Below are 18,278 nucleotides of genomic sequence, written 5' to 3' on the forward strand. Positions count from 1 at the left end.
AAAAAAAAAAAAAAAAAAGAAAGAAAGAAAAGTAAATTAATGAAGCTAGACTATTTTCAGTTGAGGTTTTAAAAATATGCTTTGAGTTGTAGCTTTATATTTCACATTGAGAGCCAGCTTTACAATTTTTGCTGGAGTTCTAAAATTTATTTGTGTGCCAGTGATTACTTTGAAAACAAATTTGTTTAGATTGAAATTTCATTCAGTGTTATTTCATTTTCTATGTTGAAGATGTAACGAAAGTGTTCATCTTTGTTAGGCTCTGCATTTCTATTCTGCTTTGGTGTTAACAGGGGGCAGCTATTTTGAAGATGTTTACAGTTTTTCAGTTAGTTAGCATTCAAGTCCATTATTTTTGAGTTATCTAAGTGTAGCTTTTCCCAGATACATATAAATATACATTAAAGATCTGTTCTCAGTTTTATTTTGCCCCTGTGCTCCTTACAGAAACGGAAAGTGAAAATGAATTCCGTCCCTTGGATGAAAGGATAGATGAGTTTCATCCCAAAGCAACAAGAACTCTCTTCATTGGCAACCTTGAAAAGACCACCACTTACCATGACCTTCGCAACACCTTCCAGCGCTTTGGAGAGATTGTGGTATGTTGCTTTGGTAATAAAAGCAATATTCGGTCTCTGTCCTAAAGCATAAAGTACAGTACAGATTATGTTTGACAAGGAGATGATATCATCTAATGCTGTCTTGAATATATTTTCTCATTTGCTCTATGCATTTTTAACTCCTGTTAAAAGATGACCCAAGGGGCCAGGGATTTAGCTCAGTGGTTCCTCCATCTGCCTTGCAAGCTCAAGGACCTGAGTTCGAGCCCAGTACCAAAAAAAAAAAAAAAAAAAAAAAAAAAAAAAGGATGATCCAAGCTGGGTGCAGTGGCCCGTACCTGTAGTCATAGCTACCTGGGAAGCCGAGTGAGGGGAGAAGATTGCTTGAGCCCAGTAGTTTGAGACCAGCCAGGCAATGTAGGGGATCTTGTCCTGAGATCAAAAGGATGATCCAGAGAAGCCCATCGGGTACTGTTCATGTAGAAGCCTGTAGAATACTACTTATTTTTTCTCATTCATTCTTTTTATCTTTTCTTTGGCCATTGGGTTCTTTCTTGGAGACAGTCTTGCTGTGTAGTTCAGGCTGGCCTTAAACTCACTGTGTAGCCCAGGCTGAGCTCTCAAACTTGCAGCAGTCCTGCCTCAGCCTCCCAAGTGCTAGGATTACAGGAGTGTACCACCACACCTAGCTGATTGAGTTCTGTTTTATACCATCTGTAGTCCTGTGGGTTAAAAGAAAACATTTGTGAAAAAGAGCCACAGATTAGTATGTGGTTATTAGGTGATCACAAATGCACATCAGGTATCTTGGGGATTATTAGAATGTGGATATCGTGTGTTAGAAGTTTATATTTAAAGTTTTAATTAAAATTAGCCAGCCATGGTGGTACATGCCTATAATCCCACACCTCAAGTTCAAGGTCAGCCTGGGCTACATAGCGAGGCCTTCCCCCCAAATAACCCAAATAAATAAAATTATAATTAAAATCACTTTTTATGTTATGTAAGTCATTCTTAGGGATACAAGGACTTTTCTGTTTCCTGTGACTTAACACTTGATTTAATTTATAGTAAAAGTTTGGTCATTGCTTTATACTCTTGGGATATACTGTTCCCTTCTGTGTTTGAAAAAAATAAGGAAATTGGGGCTTGGGATTTAGTTAGCTCAGTGCTTCTGCTGCCTGCCTCTCAAGCACAAGAACCCGAGTTCGATCCCTGGTACTCCTCCCCCCAAAACTTTTTGCAAGTCTCTTCATTATTAGTAACAGTGAAGAAACTGCTCTGATATATTTGGACTCTGGAGAGTAAAAGTGTTTATGGTAAGAACAGATGTTACTAGTCTCTCAGGGTGTGTGTGTGTGTATTCACGCACCTGCCCTTCTATCTGTTGTTATTTATATACTTTGCAAGGGATGAGGTGTTACTTCAAATAGAACCTAAGGCCTGTGAACTGAGCTACATTCCCAGCCCTTTTTTATTTTTATGTTTTGGGATGGAGTCTTGCATTTGTCGTTTAAGTTGCCAAGACCGGGCTTTGAGCTTGGAATTCACCTGCTTTGATCTGCTCTACTGCTGGGACGGCAAACGTGTGCACCACGACACCTGCTGTGTACACCGTTGCTCTAAGCAAAAGATCACTTCTTGTTTGCTTCTGTTTTTAATGACATAATTTAGCATAATTTAATCTTGTAAATAAAGCATGATTGGGAGCTTGAGATATATTTGGTTGGTAGAAAAGGAGAAAACAGAAAAGCTATATATTTAGAGAACAGTGCCAGCAAAGCATTCATCTTTTCCTGTTATTTTGTATTTTTCAAAGCCTTTCGATTGTTTTGTTTTTTTCAGTACTGGAAATTGAACTCGGGTCCTTGCGCTTGCTAGGCAGGGGTGTCACCACTGAGCTACGTCCCTGGTCCTTAAATTCTTTTGATTTTATGAGAGTGGTGTGTCCTGATTCAAGCTCTACTGCCTACCTATGCAAGTGAGACGGAGCTCATGTATCTATCTGGACTCCAGCTTCTCTTTAGAATTTTATATACATATTATTTTAATTTGTAGTTTTGCATTCACAAGGCTGAAAATTGATAGAACTTTGAAACATCCTTTTATTTGAATATAGATGCTACTTTAAATTTTGGAGCGGTGTAAAAAAAGGTATAGTTGGGCGCATGAATGTAGTCGTCGTCAGTGTTGCTGAAAGAGCACGGTTATTGTGTTGCTAGGGCCGTTCCTGTGTTGTCTGAAAGCCGTAATCTCCCCGTGCTGGCATTGCTGACAAACGCCTCTCTTCCCTCTGCCTTGCCCCTTCCCTGCCTTCATCCTTCGCTTCCTTCTCCCTCCCTCCCTACCTCCTCCCGTCTGTCTCTTTTTTGCTCCCCATCCTCTTTCATTCATTTGACAAAGTCTTGCTTTTGCTATCCAGGCTGTGCCCAAATTTGCGGATTTAAGTGATCTCCTGCCAGCCTCTGGAGCCCTGGGACTAGAACCATATGCCACCATGTCTGGCCTTGAGTTTTATTATTTTAAATGACACAATCTTTTGAAAAATGATCTGCTGCTTATTGATAACAGGTTATACAACAGATACAACAGCTAGAAGAACCTAGTTAGTGAATTTGTTCACCAGTATTCTTTGGAGATCATTTCTATTATATGAAATTACCCTGATTTTTGTTTTGTAATACTTGGAATCGAACTCATGGCCTTCACACTGAACTGTGTCCTCAGCCCTTTGTTTTGTATTGAGATGAGGTCTCAGTCACTAGGTTGCCCGAGCTGGGCTCAAACTTGCCGTCCTCCTTTTCGGCCTCCCAGAGTGTGGGGTGACAGGTATGCACCACCAAGCCAGGCTTATCCGAGGTTTTTATGTGCTATGTGACAGTGAAAATTAGTTGCTCTTTACCATTACTTTGAAGAATATGTGCTATAGATCACTCCTTTCTTCTTTCCTTCCTTCCTTTATTTTTTTGGGTACTGGGGATTGAACTCTCAGGACTTGCTCTTGCAAAGCAGGTGGTGGCATCACTGAGTTAAATCCCCGCCCCCCTGGGAATTTTTTAAAAAAGAAACTCTGTGGACTTGGCTAATTCTGTTTTATTTTCTTGTTGGAGTATTACTAAGTAGCATTTTTGGCTTTTTCAGGACATTGATATTAAGAAAGTAAATGGAGTTCCTCAGTATGCATTCTTGCAATACTGTGATATTGCCAGTGTTTGTAAAGCTATTAAGAAGATGGATGGGGAATACCTTGGAAATAATCGCCTCAAGGTAAATGAATTTTCACAGAATATTGTGCTATTATTGAAGATTTGGAGTTTGTAATGGCATGTCTGATTACTTAAGATTGCAGGACAGTTAAATTACTGTAAAAGTGATACAGTTTGCTTTGTATCCACCTCTTAGCTTAGTGTAATTTGAACTCATATTTGGTTAGCCAGACAGGGTTGCCTTTTTTGTAAATTTCTGTTTAATTTTAACCACATAGTTTCCACTTAAGTTGTTGATTTACGGGGGTAACTCAGTGGTAGAGCACGTATTTAACATCTCGGGGCTCTGGGTTCCACTGCTGACACTCAAAAAAAACCAGTTTGATAAGATTCCTACAGAAGAGCAATTTTCTGAGAATTGTTTAATTGAGTAGTGACTGTGAACTTCACTAACAGAAATTTCACCTTTTGTTCTCAGTTGGGTTTTGGAAAGAGCATGCCAACAAACTGTGTATGGTTGGATGGGCTGTCTTCAAATGTGTCGGACCAGTATTTAACACGACATTTCTGCAGATACGGTCCTGTGATAAAGGTAGGTGGGGCTTTGGGCATGGTTCAGACTTGTTTCTGACTTTCTTTCCTTGCTATTTTGTCTTTTTGTTACTAGTGCTGCCTTTTCCTTTTCTTTAATAAGCTACACATTAATTTCTTTGTTAACATTTGGTCTATAAGGGCATAATATCTGTTAGTTTGTGTTGAGAATATTTTGAAAAAAATACTATTTGAACCAGCTGAGATTTTTGAAAAAGTTTGAAATAGCCCTAGAATTAAATAAAATACAGTTGGGTATGGTGGCGCACATCTGTAATCTCACTACCTGAGAGGCAGGAAGATCACCACAAGTTCGAGTCCAGCCTTGGCCACATAGTGAGCTCAAGGCCAGCCTAAACTGTACAGCAAGATGTTGTTTCAAAAACCAAACCAAACCAAAAACAGAACATTAAAAGCAAAGTGAAAAACAAAATAAAGGCATAATATATCTCAAGCCATATATCTGTGATTCCAAACAGTTCCCATCTATTTTATTGTGTTTACTATAATGTGCCTCATTAAGAAAAGCCTATAACTTTTTCCAGAAAAAAAGATGTATAGTACTTTTTCTTGGTCATGTTCTTTGGGCTTAGGATTTTGTGACTGCTGAAACTTAAGTCCAGTGGATGAGGTTCTTACTAGGTTTTACTTGGTTGTTTTTACAGGTGGTGTTCGACCGTGTAAAAGGCATGGCCCTGGTTCTCTACAACGAGATTGAATACGCACAAGCGGCTGTAAAAGAGACCAAGGGGAGGAAAATTGGTGGCAATAAAATCAAGGTATGCAGAATGACTTTTAAACAGAATCGCAGCAAAATTGTGTTCAAATCTCAATTCACAAATAACTGGCATTTGTAAATTGACAGCGGGAGGAGTGCTTTACTGAACATGGTTTATGTGCCTCAGTTTTGGGGAGACTGTCAGGAGTTTTCTGCTCGGCTACCAGTGAGCGCAGGCCTTGTAAGCCAGGAAGCACAGATCCTTCCCTAAAAATCACTCTGGCTCCATGGGTGCACACTCCGTGCAAGCCCACTCACGGCTGTGACAGACGTGTCTCTGCCCACAGTGCAAGGTGCAGCTTCGTGGAGGATCTTGCCTTCCTCTTTTCTTCTCTCCTAAAGAGCGGGGAGCCAATGCAAGCACTTTACTTTTGTCCGTTGTTACTTGTTTGAACTACTATGTTATTTGAGGGAACTGTGCACGTAATAACAGATGGTTACATTGAAATGATGGAGGTATTGCCATCTATTAGTTATCATTTGCTTTAGTGACTCTGAGGCCCACCCATGAGTGAATTAAAATACTCTTCCATGTTATTTTATGTTGCAGCTGTTGTTTGAGCAAATTTATGTACATCAGATTGTGCTAGACTTAATTCATCTGATTATTTAATGACCAATCTAGCATCCTAATAGTGATTTGTTTCAATTTTCCATTTTACTTTTTCTCCTCCTTCTGGAACCCTGAATCATTTGTCAAGGTTGGTATAAAATTGGCCAGGTGTGGGGCACACACTTGTAATCCCAGCACTTGGGAAGCTGAGGTGGGAGGATCCGCTGAGAGTTCAAAACCAGCCTGAAGTACATAGTGAGATTTGTCTCAAAAAAAAAAAAAAGGAAGATTTTAGATTAGTAAGATAAGAGTTTCACTTTATGAGGACTACTTCACTTCGGATAGACTGGTCATGCCTGATAATTTTCCTGAATTGTGAAGAATTTTCAGATTGGATAACATTTTCTGTGATTTAAATCTGAAACTTGTTATCAAACTTTATTTTTTAAGGTGGATTTTGCAAATCGGGACAGTCAGCTGGCATTTTATCACTGTATGGAGAAATCTGGTCAGGATGTCAGAGACTTTTATGAAATGTTACTGGAAAGAAGGTATGTATTTTAAACCTAGCAGTGTAATTTGAATTTTAATACATAATGCATAGAGTTTAGATGGGATTAAATTTTTTCACTCCTTACTCATGTTCTGACCTCCCAAAAACCTTTAGCATGTCATGTAGAAATACAGGGTTATTTTTGTAAATCCAGTTTTCATGTGCCTCACGGGGAATTGGGCTAGCCTATCTACATTTCTCACTGAATGCTGCCTCACCTTCAAAGAGTTACTATTTTGCCATCTTATAATTTTATGTATGTTACACTAGAGTGTATGAACTGTTAATGTCTTACATATTTAGTAATGAAAACATCAGGTTTTTATTACATGAACTCATACTTTTACAAAAACAAAGCAAAAAAAAAAAAAAAAAACATACACACACAAACCCAAAACAAGTAATAAGCAGACTTTCAAGAGTATCAAAACTTTTTTGGGGGCCGGGGATTTAGCTCAGCAGTTCGGTGGCCTGCCTTGCAAACGCAAGGACCTGAGTTCAATCCCCAGTACCAAAAAAAAAAAACTTTTTTTTTTTTTTTGCATCTCTTAAATATTTTGTGACTCAGTGTAGGATCCCAGCCTATAAATTTACCCCCAGCCAGAGGACGAAAGACAAAAAGACACAGAGTTAATTTGGAACTGGGGCCAGGGGGCTCTCTGCCTCTAATGAACAGGAGCCCTGAGCATTTGGCTCACCTCACCTTTATTCACAGAGATTCAGGAACAAGCAATCATACCTACTTCCTCTTGTCTGTAGCATGTACCCAAGTGAACAACCTGATCTCAGCTGTGTAGACTCTTCTGTAGGACTTGCGATGTGCTGGCGTGCCTACACACAGGCGCAGGAGGCACACAGCCTGTTGTTTCTCCTCGGTACTCACAGAGAAGGTCAGTTAGGCCGCAGTCCTCATTACCTGGTCTGGTATAACTCATTAAGCCAGAGCATATAGAAACTGGTGATTTTGGCAATGTGAAAGGTAAACCTGGTTTCCCCATGTGAATATTTTCAGTCTTGGTGATATCATATTTGATAGTTACTCTCCCAGTGGTGGCACAACACCTTTAATTCTAATACTCTGGGGAGCTGAGGCAGGAGGATGGTAATATCATATTTGATAGTTATTCTACTGAAGGTGGCACACACCTGTAATTCCAGCCCTCTGGGAAGCTGAGGCAGGAGGATTGTATGTTGGACCCCAACCGGGGCAACTTAGATCCTGTCTCAAAATAAAAAACCACTGGGTATACAGCTCAGTTTGAAGGCTCTGAGTTCAGTCTCCAATACCAAGGGAAAAACATCCTCGAAAACTGCTACGGTACTAGGTTCCCCCATAGCTGATGACATTTGAAAATGGAAACTAGTGTCCATGTGATAAAGCCATTGCCAGGACATTACCTCTGCTATTAAATTTCCACCTGGTATAGATGTGTTAGAGGTTAGATGGCTTTGTGTGCGAAATGTCTTTCCAGCCTCACGGTCAAGAATGAAGAGGAGGCTCTGTGACGAGATGAGCCCGTCCTGATCCTGCTGCCAGAAATCTGTTGAAAGCATTTCTGCTGTCTCTTCATTCCAGTTCATTTTTTGTTGAGAGCACAGAAAGTATCTCTGAGTCATTTCCTAGTGGAATATGGTGCAGTAGTCATTGAATGTGGAGCTTTTAAGTTTAAAAATGATCTCCACTTCCAGATTCCTAAAAGCTTGAATGTCTAAGGTATTGGTAATTTCTTACTATTAGATCAGATTCCACATCGTGAGAGTGAAGGTCAGCTGTCCTCTGGCTGGAAAGTTGGTCTTGGTATGCTGTTCTGTTTTTGGGTTTTGTGTATGAGTGAGCATGCACAGGCCCAAGAGTGCTTGCATTCTTGGGGGAGAGGAGAGCAAGTGCTCCATCCCAGGCTCCCTAAGTAGCAGCTTGAAGTCATTGTAATGTATTAAGTGCTTAAAAGAATTCTTGAAGGGATTCCAGCCTCGAGTGAGTAGAAAGTGTGGCCTGGTTAGTTGCACATAAGATGTTAAGATCCCACGTGCATGTTTTTTTGTTTGTTGTGTGGTAGCAGGGATCACACTCAGGACCTTGCTCTTGCCAGGCACGTGCAACACCACTGAGCTGCATCCCCAGCCCTGTTAAATATTTTAAAAAGAGCAGTGTTGTGAAAGTTGGGTGATGTGGTATTGGCATTCATTTTTATACATTATTGCTTAAAACTCATTTTAGGCCAGGCATCCGTCTTAGTGACAATCTGGCTCTGGTTCTCGTCTTTGTCTTTTTCCTATGGTTATTTATCCCTGTCTTATTTCCTAATGGAGGAGGAAGGTATATGGCTTCCCTGTGACCTGGTCTGCCCCATGGGGACCCACATAGCAGTTCCTGTGGAATGCATTCTTTGCAGTAGAACTTGAGGATCTTTGTATTTTCCACAAAGTGAAGTCATCCCTGTGAATTGCTGACGCGTGAATGGAAAAACATTTTTTGTTTTTCTTTTTTGCGACAGGGTCTTGCTATGTAGCCCAGGGTGGTCTTGAACTCTTACTATGTGTAACCCAAGCTGGTCTCGAACTCATTGTGACCCTTCTGCCTCAGCCTTGAGAGATTAGAGGCATTACCACCATACCTAGACCTGGGGTGTAAGGCTATCTTTTTTTTTTCCTTCTCTGTATTGGGGATTTAAACTCAGGGCCTTGTGCCTGCTAGGCAAGCACTGTATCCCTGACCTGTATCCCCAGCCCTTTTTTAAATTTTGAGAAAGGGTCTTGCAAAGTTTCATTGACTGTCCTCCAACTTGCAGTCTTGCCCAGCCTCCCAAGTAGCTGAGATTGTAGACCTATGCACCATGCCTGGCCAGCACATTCTGTGTTAAAAAAGTAATTGTGAGCCAGGGATTTAGCTCAGTAGTTCGGTGGCCTGCCTTGCGAGCGCAAAGACCCGAGTTCAATCCCCGGTACCAAAAAAAAAAAAAAAACAAAAAAGTAATTGTGAGCTGGGGATTTAGCTCAGTGGTGCCGAGCCTGCCTGGCAAGTACAAGGTCCTGAGTTCCATCCCTGGTACCAAAAAAAAAAATAAATAAATTATGAAAAACATAGAAATGCGGGGTGTGAATAGTACTTAATAACAAGTGTCTGCTATGTTGGGATACCTGAGTTAATTAAAAATTTTAAAAGGGCTGAACCACTGCCGCCCAATGGAACCTAATGTACATTGCTATAAATTTTCTAGTAGCCACATTGAAAAAAAAAACAATATATCTAAAATATTATTTCAACATACAATGTTGGTGAGGTTTTAAACATGCTAATTCTCTTTAAAATCGACACATACTTGTACATTTTTATTAGAATACAGTGACAATTTGACATGTATACATTGTATAATGATGAAATAGGATATGAAATAAGGGTTTTATCTTAAATACCATTTTTGCTTTTTTTTAAACTAAGTCTTCAAAATGTAGTACATCTCAATTTATATTAGTTAGGTGTCAAGTGCTCAAAGCGAAGTGTGGCTGGCTAGTAGGCTGCTGTGTTGGAAGCCGCTATAGTTTAACAAATTATGAAATAATGCTAAGGATTTTTAGAATGGGGCTATAATTCATTATATAAGTGATGAGGAGACAGCGGCATTAAAGTAGTCTGTTTTTGTTTTTGGCAGAGAGGAGCGGAGGGGATCCTATGACTATAACCAAGACCGCCCTTATTATGAGAACGTTCGCACGCCAGGCACATATCCTGAGGACTCCAGGAGGGACTATCCTCCTCGGGGGAGAGAATTCTACTCGGAATGGGAAACGTACCAAGGGGACTACTATGAGTCACGCTATTACGATGACCCTCGGGAGTACAGAGATTACAGGGGTGACCCTTATGAGCACGACATTCGGGAGTACAGCTACAGACAGAGGGAGCGGGAGCGAGAGCGTGACAGACTTGAGTCCGACCGGGACAGAGACCATGAGAGGCGGCCCCTTGAGCGGAGCCAGAGCCCCGCGCACTTGCGCCGCCCACAGAGTCCTGGCGCATCACCTTCACAGGCCGACAGACTGGCCAGTGACTCTGAGAGGAGGCTCTATAGCCGTTCCTCAGACCGCAGTGGCAGCTGCAGCTCACTCTCCCCTCCACGGTACGAGAAACTGGACAAGGCTCGCTTGGAGCGCTATGCAAAAAATGAAAAGGCAGATAAAGAACGGACTTTTGATCTTGAGAGAGTGGAGAGAGAGAGACGCTTAATACGGAAGGAAAAAGTGGAAAAAGACAAAACTGACAAGCAGAAGCGAAAAGGAAAAACGCATTCCCCTAGTTCTCAGTCTTCAGAGACAGACCAAGAAAATGAGCGAGAGCAGAGCCCTGAAAAATCAAGAAGTTGTAATAAACTGAGCAGAGAGAAAGCCGACAAAGAAGGAATAGGAAAAAATCGCTTGGAACTCATGCCTTGTGTAGTTTTGACTCGAGTAAAAGAAAAGGAGGGAAAGGTCATTGACCATACTCCATTGGAGAAGCTGAAAGCCAGACTTGATAATGATACCAGCAAGTCTTCTGCCCTGGATCAGAAACTGCAGGTCTCTCAGGCTGAGCCTGCAAAATTGGATCTGTCTAAACTGGAATCGGCTCGAGTGAGACTGCTGAAGGAAAAGCCGCTTGCAAGCCACACTGAAGTAGTAGATAAAGAGGTCAGGCCTAAACCCAGGAAACACCTCAAGCCAGAGCAGACTGCTGACGGGTTGAGTGCTGTGGATCTGGAGAAGCTGGAAGCCAGGAAAAGACGATTTGCAGATTCTAATTTAAAAGTAGAAAGGCAAAAACCAGAAATCAAGAAAAGTAGTCCCGAGATGGAAGATGCTCGGGTACTTTTGAAAAAGCAGCCTGATGTGTCATCTCGAGATGTTGTTCTGCTAAGGGAAGGAGAGTCTGAAAGAAAGCCTGTGAGAAAAGAAATTCTTAAAAGAGAAACTAAAAAAATCAAAGTGGACAGACTTAATACTGTTCCCAGTCCCAAAGACTGTCAGGAGCTTGTCGGTATTTCTGCTGGGTCTGGCTTGAGGCCCAGCTCAGAGCTACAGGCAAGATTGGGAGAGCCAGGAGTTGAATCTGCAGAAAATCAAGAAATCCAATTGAAAAAACCTATCCCCTCAAAACCCCAGCTCAAACAGCTGCAGCTCTTAGATGATCAAGGACAAGAGAGAGACGATGTCAGGAAAAACTATTGCAGTCTTCGTGATGAAACACCTGAACATAAACCAGGCCAGGAGAAACTTCATGCGGTAAATACTGAAGAGAAAATTGGCATTGACATTGATCACACACAGAGTTACCGAAAACAAATGGAGCAGAGTCGTAGAAAACAGCAGATGGAGATGGAAATAGCCAAGTCTGAGAAGTTTGGCAGTCCAAAAAAAGATGTAGATGAATACGAAAGGCGCAGCCTCGTTCACGAGGTAGGCAAACCTCCACAGGATGTCACTGATGACTCGCCTCCCAGCAAAAAGAAGAGGATGGATCATGTTGACTTTGATATCTGCACCAAGAGAGAGAGGAATTACAGAAGTTCACGCCAAATCAGTGAAGATTCTGAAAGGACTAGCTGTTCTCCCAGTATTCGCCATGGTTCCTTCCATGAGGATGATGATCCTTTGAGCTCCCCAAGGCTGATGTCAGTGAAAGGTTCTCCTAAAGTAGATGAAAAAAATCTCCCCTATTCCAGTATGACAGTGAGGGAAGAGTCCTTAAAATTTAACCCTTATGATTCTAGTAGGAGAGAACAGATGGCAGACATGGCCAAAATAAAGCTATCTGTCTTGAATCCTGAGGATGAACTAAATCGCTGGGACTCTCAAATGAAGCAGGACGCCAGCAGATTTGATGTCAGTTTCCCAAACAGCATAATTAAGAGAGACAGTCTGCGAAAAAGGTCCGTACGGGATTTGGAGCCCGGCGAGGTGCCTTCAGATTCTGATGAAGATGGCGAGCACAAATCCCACTCACCCAGAGCTTCTGCTCTATATGAAAGCTCTCGGTTGTCTTTTTTATTGAGGGACAGAGAAGACAAACTACGTGAGCGAGATGAAAGACTGTCTACTTCTTTAGAGAGGAATAAGTTTTATTCTTTTGCACTGGATAAGACAATCACACCAGACACTAAAGCGCTGCTTGAAAGAGCTAAATCCCTTTCTTCATCCCGAGAAGAAAATTGGTCTTTTCTTGACTGGGACTCCCGGTTTGCTAATTTTCGAAACAACAAAGATAAAGAAAAGGTTGACTCAGCTCCAAGACCTATTCCATCCTGGTACATGAAAAAAAAGAAAATCAGGACTGATTCAGAAGGAAAAATGGATGATAAAAAAGACAGTCACAAAGAAGAAGAGCAGGAAAGGCAAGAATTATTTGCCTCCCGTTTTTTACACAGCTCAATCTTTGAACAAGATTCCAAGCGACTGCAGCATCTGGAGAGGAAAGATGAAGAGTCTGATTTCACACCTGGTCGGTTGTACGGGAGGCAGACCTCAGACGGAGTTAACAGCACAAGCGAGTCCGTTCAAGAGCCCGTGGTCCTATTCCATAGCAGATTTATGGAGCTCACCCGAATGCAGCAGAAAGAAAAAGAAAAAGACCAAAAACCCAAAGAGGTTGAGAAGCAGGAAGACACAGAGAACCATCCCAAGACTCCAGAGACTGCTTCTGAGAATAAAGAGTCAGAACTGAGAACTCCGTCTTCAGTCGGGCCTCCCAGTGTCGCGGCTGTGACTCCAGAATCATTGTCACCAGTACCAGAAAAGACAGCCAGTGAAAAGACAGTAGAGGCACCTTTGATGACAGAGGAGAAGACTGTGGAGGCAGCCTCTGTCTCAGAAGAAGCAAAACCAGGATCAGAACCGGCCCCCGTCTGTGCCGAACAACCCGAACAGGTAGACTTGCTCCCAGGAGTGGACACCAGTAAAGATGCTGCCGTGACGCCTTCCACGGTCGAAGAAAGCTCGTCCACTGATCGACTGCCTTACCTGGATGCTAAGCCTCCAACTCCGGGGGCCTCGTCCTCCCCGGTAGAGAGCAGAGTAGATCCAGAGCCTGACGGTACCCAGCCACCTTCAAAACCAACTCAGAAGCCGGAGGAAGCTGAAGAGCCAAAAACAGAAAAGGCAGATGCGACCGCAAATGTTGAGCCTAATCCGAACCCGAAAGCTGAAATTGTTCCTGAGGTTCAGCCTCAAGCTTCTGAAAATGTTGACGTTGATCCTCCCGTTGCTGCGAAAGATAAGAAACCAAACAAAAGTAAGCGTTCCAAGACCCCCATTCAGGCGGCTGCGGCAAGTATCGTGGAGAAGCCTGTCACTAGGAAGAGTGAGCGGATAGACCGGGAAAAACTGAAGAGGGCCAGTTCCCCTCGGGGAGAGGCACAGAAGCTTTTAGAATTGAAGATGGAAGCAGAGAAGGTTACACGGACTGCATCCAAGCACTCTGTGGGCGACCCTGAGCACCCTGAGCCAAGCTTGCCTCTCAGCCGAACAAGGCGCCGCAACGTGAGGAGTGTTTACGCAACCATGAGCGACCATGAAAACCGCTCTCCCGCCAAAGAGCCTGTAGAGCAGCCGCGAGTGACCAGAAAGAGACTGGAGCGAGAGCTTCAGGAAGTGGCAGTGGTTCCCACTACTCCGCGGAGGGGAAGGCCTCCGAAAACACGCCGTCGCGCTGAGGAGGAGGAGGAGAATGAGGCCAAAGAACCGACAGAGACACTCAAGCCAGCTGAGGGATGGCGGTCCCCGCGGTCTCAAAAATCAGCAGCCACTGGCGGCCCCCAAGGGAAAAGGGGGAAAAATGAACCAAAAGTTGATGCTGAACGTGCTGAGGCTCCCACTGATGTGAGTCCCCAAGTGAACACGAAAGAAAACACCAAGTCCAAAGCCGATAAAGAAGAAGCAGGAAGTGAACAGAAACACGACAAAAAAGATGCCAGCACCGACAAAAACGTACCCGACACTCCTCCAGTGGAGGCGGTAGAGAAAAAGACAGCCCCTGAAAAATACTCTAAGTCAAAGCGAGGAAGGTCTCGAAACTCCAGGTCAGCAGTGGACAGATCTGCACATCTGAAAAGTGCAGCCACAGGTGCTGGCCCCGGGGAGGCCGCAGGGCCTGTGGCACAGACAGAGGAACCGGAAGCGGGGGTCGTAGCAGTCTCCCCTGAGAAAAGCGAGAGTCCTCAGAAGGAAGGTAGTTCCTCATCGCAGTTGAAAACGGATCCAGTGGACCTCAACAAGGAACCAGAGGAGGAAGACGTGTCTGCCTCCACGGTTTCCCCCGAAGTCACTCAGCTGTCCCAACAGATGGAGCTGGAGCGGGCTGTGGAGAACATTGCAAAGCTTACCGAGACCTCTGCCCAATCGGCCTGTAAGTCAGCAGCTGGCAGCGCAACCGAGGGCCCCACCGCAGGGGACAAGGACAAACCCCCACACCAGGCAAGCGAAACAGAACTGGCCGCTGCCATTGGGTCCATCATCAATGACATTTCTGGGGAGCCAGAAAATTTCCCGGCCCCTCCCCGTTTCCCCGAGGACTCTCACACAGATTTGCCCTCACAGACACAAGGGCTGCAACCCCAAGAGGAAGAAATGGAGCCTGAAACTCATGAGGCTGTGTCTGGCATCTTGGAGACAGAGGCTGCTGCAGAAACTTCTAGGCCACCAGACAGCACCTCTAACCCCTCAGGAAGCCCAGCAAACGCCAAGGACGCCAGAGGCAACGACAGTGAGACCCCCCAGTTGGCACAGGAAACCAAAGGGTCGAAGGAAGTGGAAGTTCCTCTTGCTCGCAAGGACAAAGGGCGCCAGAAGACCACTCGATCACGCCGCAAAAGGAATACAAATAAGAAGGTGCCCGGCGCTGCCGCAGAGACCCATGCCTCCGAGACTGGCCAGGCTGAAAGCAAGAGCCCTGCTGCTAATGAGGGGGTGACAACACAACCCCCAGAGCCTCCGCAGGAAGAAAAGCCCCATTCCACTCCTCCTCAGGCATGTACCCCTGACCTGAGCAAGACTCTGTCTGCAGAGAGTTTGTCCCAAGAAGTCAGCGTTGAAGAAAAGACCCCAACCAAAGCATCTGTGCTTCCGGACCTCCCCTCTCCTTCCCAGCCCGCACTGGTGGATGATGAACCTCAGGCCCGGTTCAAGGTGCATTCCATCATTGAGAGTGACCCAGTGACCCCGCCCAGTGACTCAGGCAACCCCCCGCCCACTGCTGCAAAACTTCTACCCCCGCTGGCTCCCGGGGGAATCCCACACCAGAGCCCCCCTCCTAAGGTGACAGAGTGGATCACCAGGCAGGAAGAGCCACGGGCTCAGTCCACTCCGTCCCCAGCTCTTCCCCCAGATACCAAGGCCTCTGACATGGACACCAGCTCCAGTACGCTGAGGAAGATCCTAATGGACCCCAAATACGTATCTGCTACAGGTATCACGTCGACAAATGTCACCACAGCCATCGCAGAGCCTGTAAGTGCTGCCCCTTGCCTACATGAGGCACCAGCCACTCTCGCTGAATCTAAAAAGCCTCCTGTAGAGGAAAAACAAGCAGCTCCAATGACAAACGCTTCTTTGGACATGCAAGCCCCAGAGGTTCCAGTAGCCGCTGAGAAAGAAAAGGTGGCTCCAGTCATTGCTCCTAAAATTACATCTGTTATCAGCCGGATGCCTGTCAGCATCGATTTGGAGAATTCACAGAAGATAACCCTGGCAAAACCAGCTCCCCAGACTCTGACTGGCCTGGTGAGTGCCCTGACTGGCCTGGTGAACGTGTCCCTGGTTCCAGTGAATGCTCTGAAAGGACCCGTGAAGGGGTCGGTGGCTACACTGAAAGGGTTAGTGAGCACCCCCGCGGGGCCTGTGAATGTCCTGAAGGGGCCGGTGAATGTTCTCACTGGGCCTGTCAATGTCCTCACCACTCCAGTGAATGCCACGGTGGGCACAGTGACCGCTGCCACCGGCACGGTGAACCCTGCTGCTGGTGCAGTGAATGCCACTGCGGGTGCGGTGACAGTTGCAGCCGGTGCAGTGACTGCTGCCTCCGGTGGTGTCACTGCCACAGCAGGCACAGCAGCTATGACAGGTGCGGTGATTGCACCATCAGCAAAGTGCAAACAGAGATCCAGCAGTAATGAAAACAGTCGCTTCCACCCTGGGTCCATGTCTGTGATCGACGACCGTCCTGCAGACACGGGCTCCGGCGCAGGGCTGCGTGTGAACACTTCAGAGGGGGTTGTGCTCCTGAGCTACTCAGGGCAAAAGACTGAAGGCCCACAGCGGATCAGTGCCAAGATTAGCCAGATCCCCCCAGCCAGTGCGATGGACATTGAATTTCAGCAGTCAGTGTCCAAGTCCCAGGTGAAACCCGATTCTGTCACCCCATCGCAGCCTGCACCCAAAGGCCCTCAGGCACCCTCAGGCTTTGCGAACGTGGCCACCCATTCCACCCTGGTGCTGACGGCTCAGACTTACAACGCGTCCCCTGTGATCTCCTCTGTCAAGGCCGATCGCCCGTCCTTGGAGAAGCCCGAGCCCATCCACCTCTCTGTATCCACCCCTGTCACCCAGGGTGGCACAGTGAAGGTTCTCACCCAGGGCATAAACACACCCCCAGTACTGGTCCACAACCAGCTGGTCCTCACCCCGAGCATTGTCACCACTAATAAAAAGCTTGCTGACCCCGTCACCCTCAAAATAGAGACCAAGGTCCTTCAACCAGCCAATCTTGGGTCTACACTCACGCCCCACCACCCTCCCGCTCTGCCCAGCAAGCTGCCCGCAGAAGTGAACCACGTCTCCTCGGGGCCCAGCACGCCCACGGACCGAACCGTCTCCCACCCGGCAGCCACCAAGCTGGACACGCATTCTCCCCGGCCCGGCGGGCCTGCGCCGCCCCCGTTCCCCAGGGCGTGCCACCCCAGCAGCACCGCGTCCACAGCGCTGTCCACCAACGCCACGGTCATGCTGGCGGCAGGGATTCCGGTGCCTCAGTTCATCTCCAGCATCCACCCGGAGCAGTCTGTCATCATGCCGCCCCACAGCATCACCCAGACCGTGTCCCTTGGCCATCTGTCCCAGGGCGAGGTGAGAATGAATACGCCCACCCTGCCCAGCATCACTTACAGTATCCGGCCGGAAACCCTGCACTCTCCTCGGGCTCCCCTGCAGCCCCAGCAGATAGAAGTGCGGGCCCCGCAGCGCGCGGGCACCCCGCAGCCGGCCACAGCTGGCGTGCCTGCCCTGGCCTCCCAGCACCCCGCTGAGGAAGAAGTGCACTACCACCTCCCGGTGGCTCGGGCAGCGGCCCCGGTGCAGTCCGAGGTGCTGGTCATGCAGTCTGAGTACCGGCTGCACCCGTACACCGTGCCCCGGGATGTGCGGATCATGGTGCACCCACACGTGGCAGTCAGCGAGCAGCCCAGGGCCACAGAGGGCGTGGTGAAGGTGCCGCCTGTCGGCAAGGCCCCTCAGCAACCTGGGAAAGAAGCTGCCAAGACGCCCGAGGCCAAAGCGGCCCCGGCTCCGGCCCCGGCCCCGGCCCCGGCCCCGGCCCCTCACAGCGAGGCCCGCATCCTCACAGTCACCCCTAGCAACCAGCTCCAGGGGCTGCCTCTGACTCCCCCTGTGGTAGTGACTCACGGGGTGCAGATTGTGCACTCCAGTGGGGAGCTGTTCCAAGAGTACAGATACGGCGACATCCGCACCTACCATGCCCCCGCGCAGCTCGCGCCCTCTCAGTTTCCTGCTGCCGCCTCGGTCGGCCTGCCTTCCCGGACCAAGACACCTGCCCAGGTGAGGAAGCCAGCGTCTCCCCGACATCTGTGGGACATGTGCTTGGGGGGCTCCACAGCCTCGAAGCGGAAATGAGTTAGGAAATCAGCCCGGGGGTTGAGGCCACCACCTGCCTTGTAAGCACAAGGTCAGGAGCTCCATCCCTCCAAAAAAGTAAAACAGAATTTTTAAACTGGGTTGAGGGACAGGCGAGCCTGTCAGTCCCGAATATGCGACAATGCTCTTCTGAATTTCAAGGGGG

At 46.5% G+C, this 18,278-nt stretch overlaps 1 protein-coding gene across 1 annotated transcript in view; it reads left to right on the top strand.

Annotated features, from left to right (window-relative positions):
• Positions 1-18,234, top strand: part of Spen (spen family transcriptional repressor) — a 57,301-nt gene extending 39,067 nt beyond the window's left edge. The window contains exons 5-10 of the mRNA XM_033767849.1: positions 448-599; positions 3,702-3,827; positions 4,245-4,358; positions 5,023-5,136; positions 6,139-6,239; positions 9,892-18,234. Of these exons, the coding sequence (XP_033623740.1) occupies positions 448-599; positions 3,702-3,827; positions 4,245-4,358; positions 5,023-5,136; positions 6,139-6,239; positions 9,892-18,112 (8,828 nt within the window). The 3' untranslated portion in view covers positions 18,113-18,234. The remainder of the gene's footprint in view (positions 1-447; positions 600-3,701; positions 3,828-4,244; positions 4,359-5,022; positions 5,137-6,138; positions 6,240-9,891) is intronic.
• The last annotated feature ends 44 nt before the right edge of the window (positions 18,235-18,278 follow it).

Source organism: Fukomys damarensis, unplaced genomic scaffold (genome assembly GCF_012274545.1).
Source record: "Fukomys damarensis isolate Sample0158 unplaced genomic scaffold, DMR_v1.0_HiC HiC_scaffold_23, whole genome shotgun sequence".
In the NCBI taxonomy this organism is placed as follows: domain Eukaryota; kingdom Metazoa; phylum Chordata; class Mammalia; order Rodentia; family Bathyergidae; genus Fukomys; species Fukomys damarensis.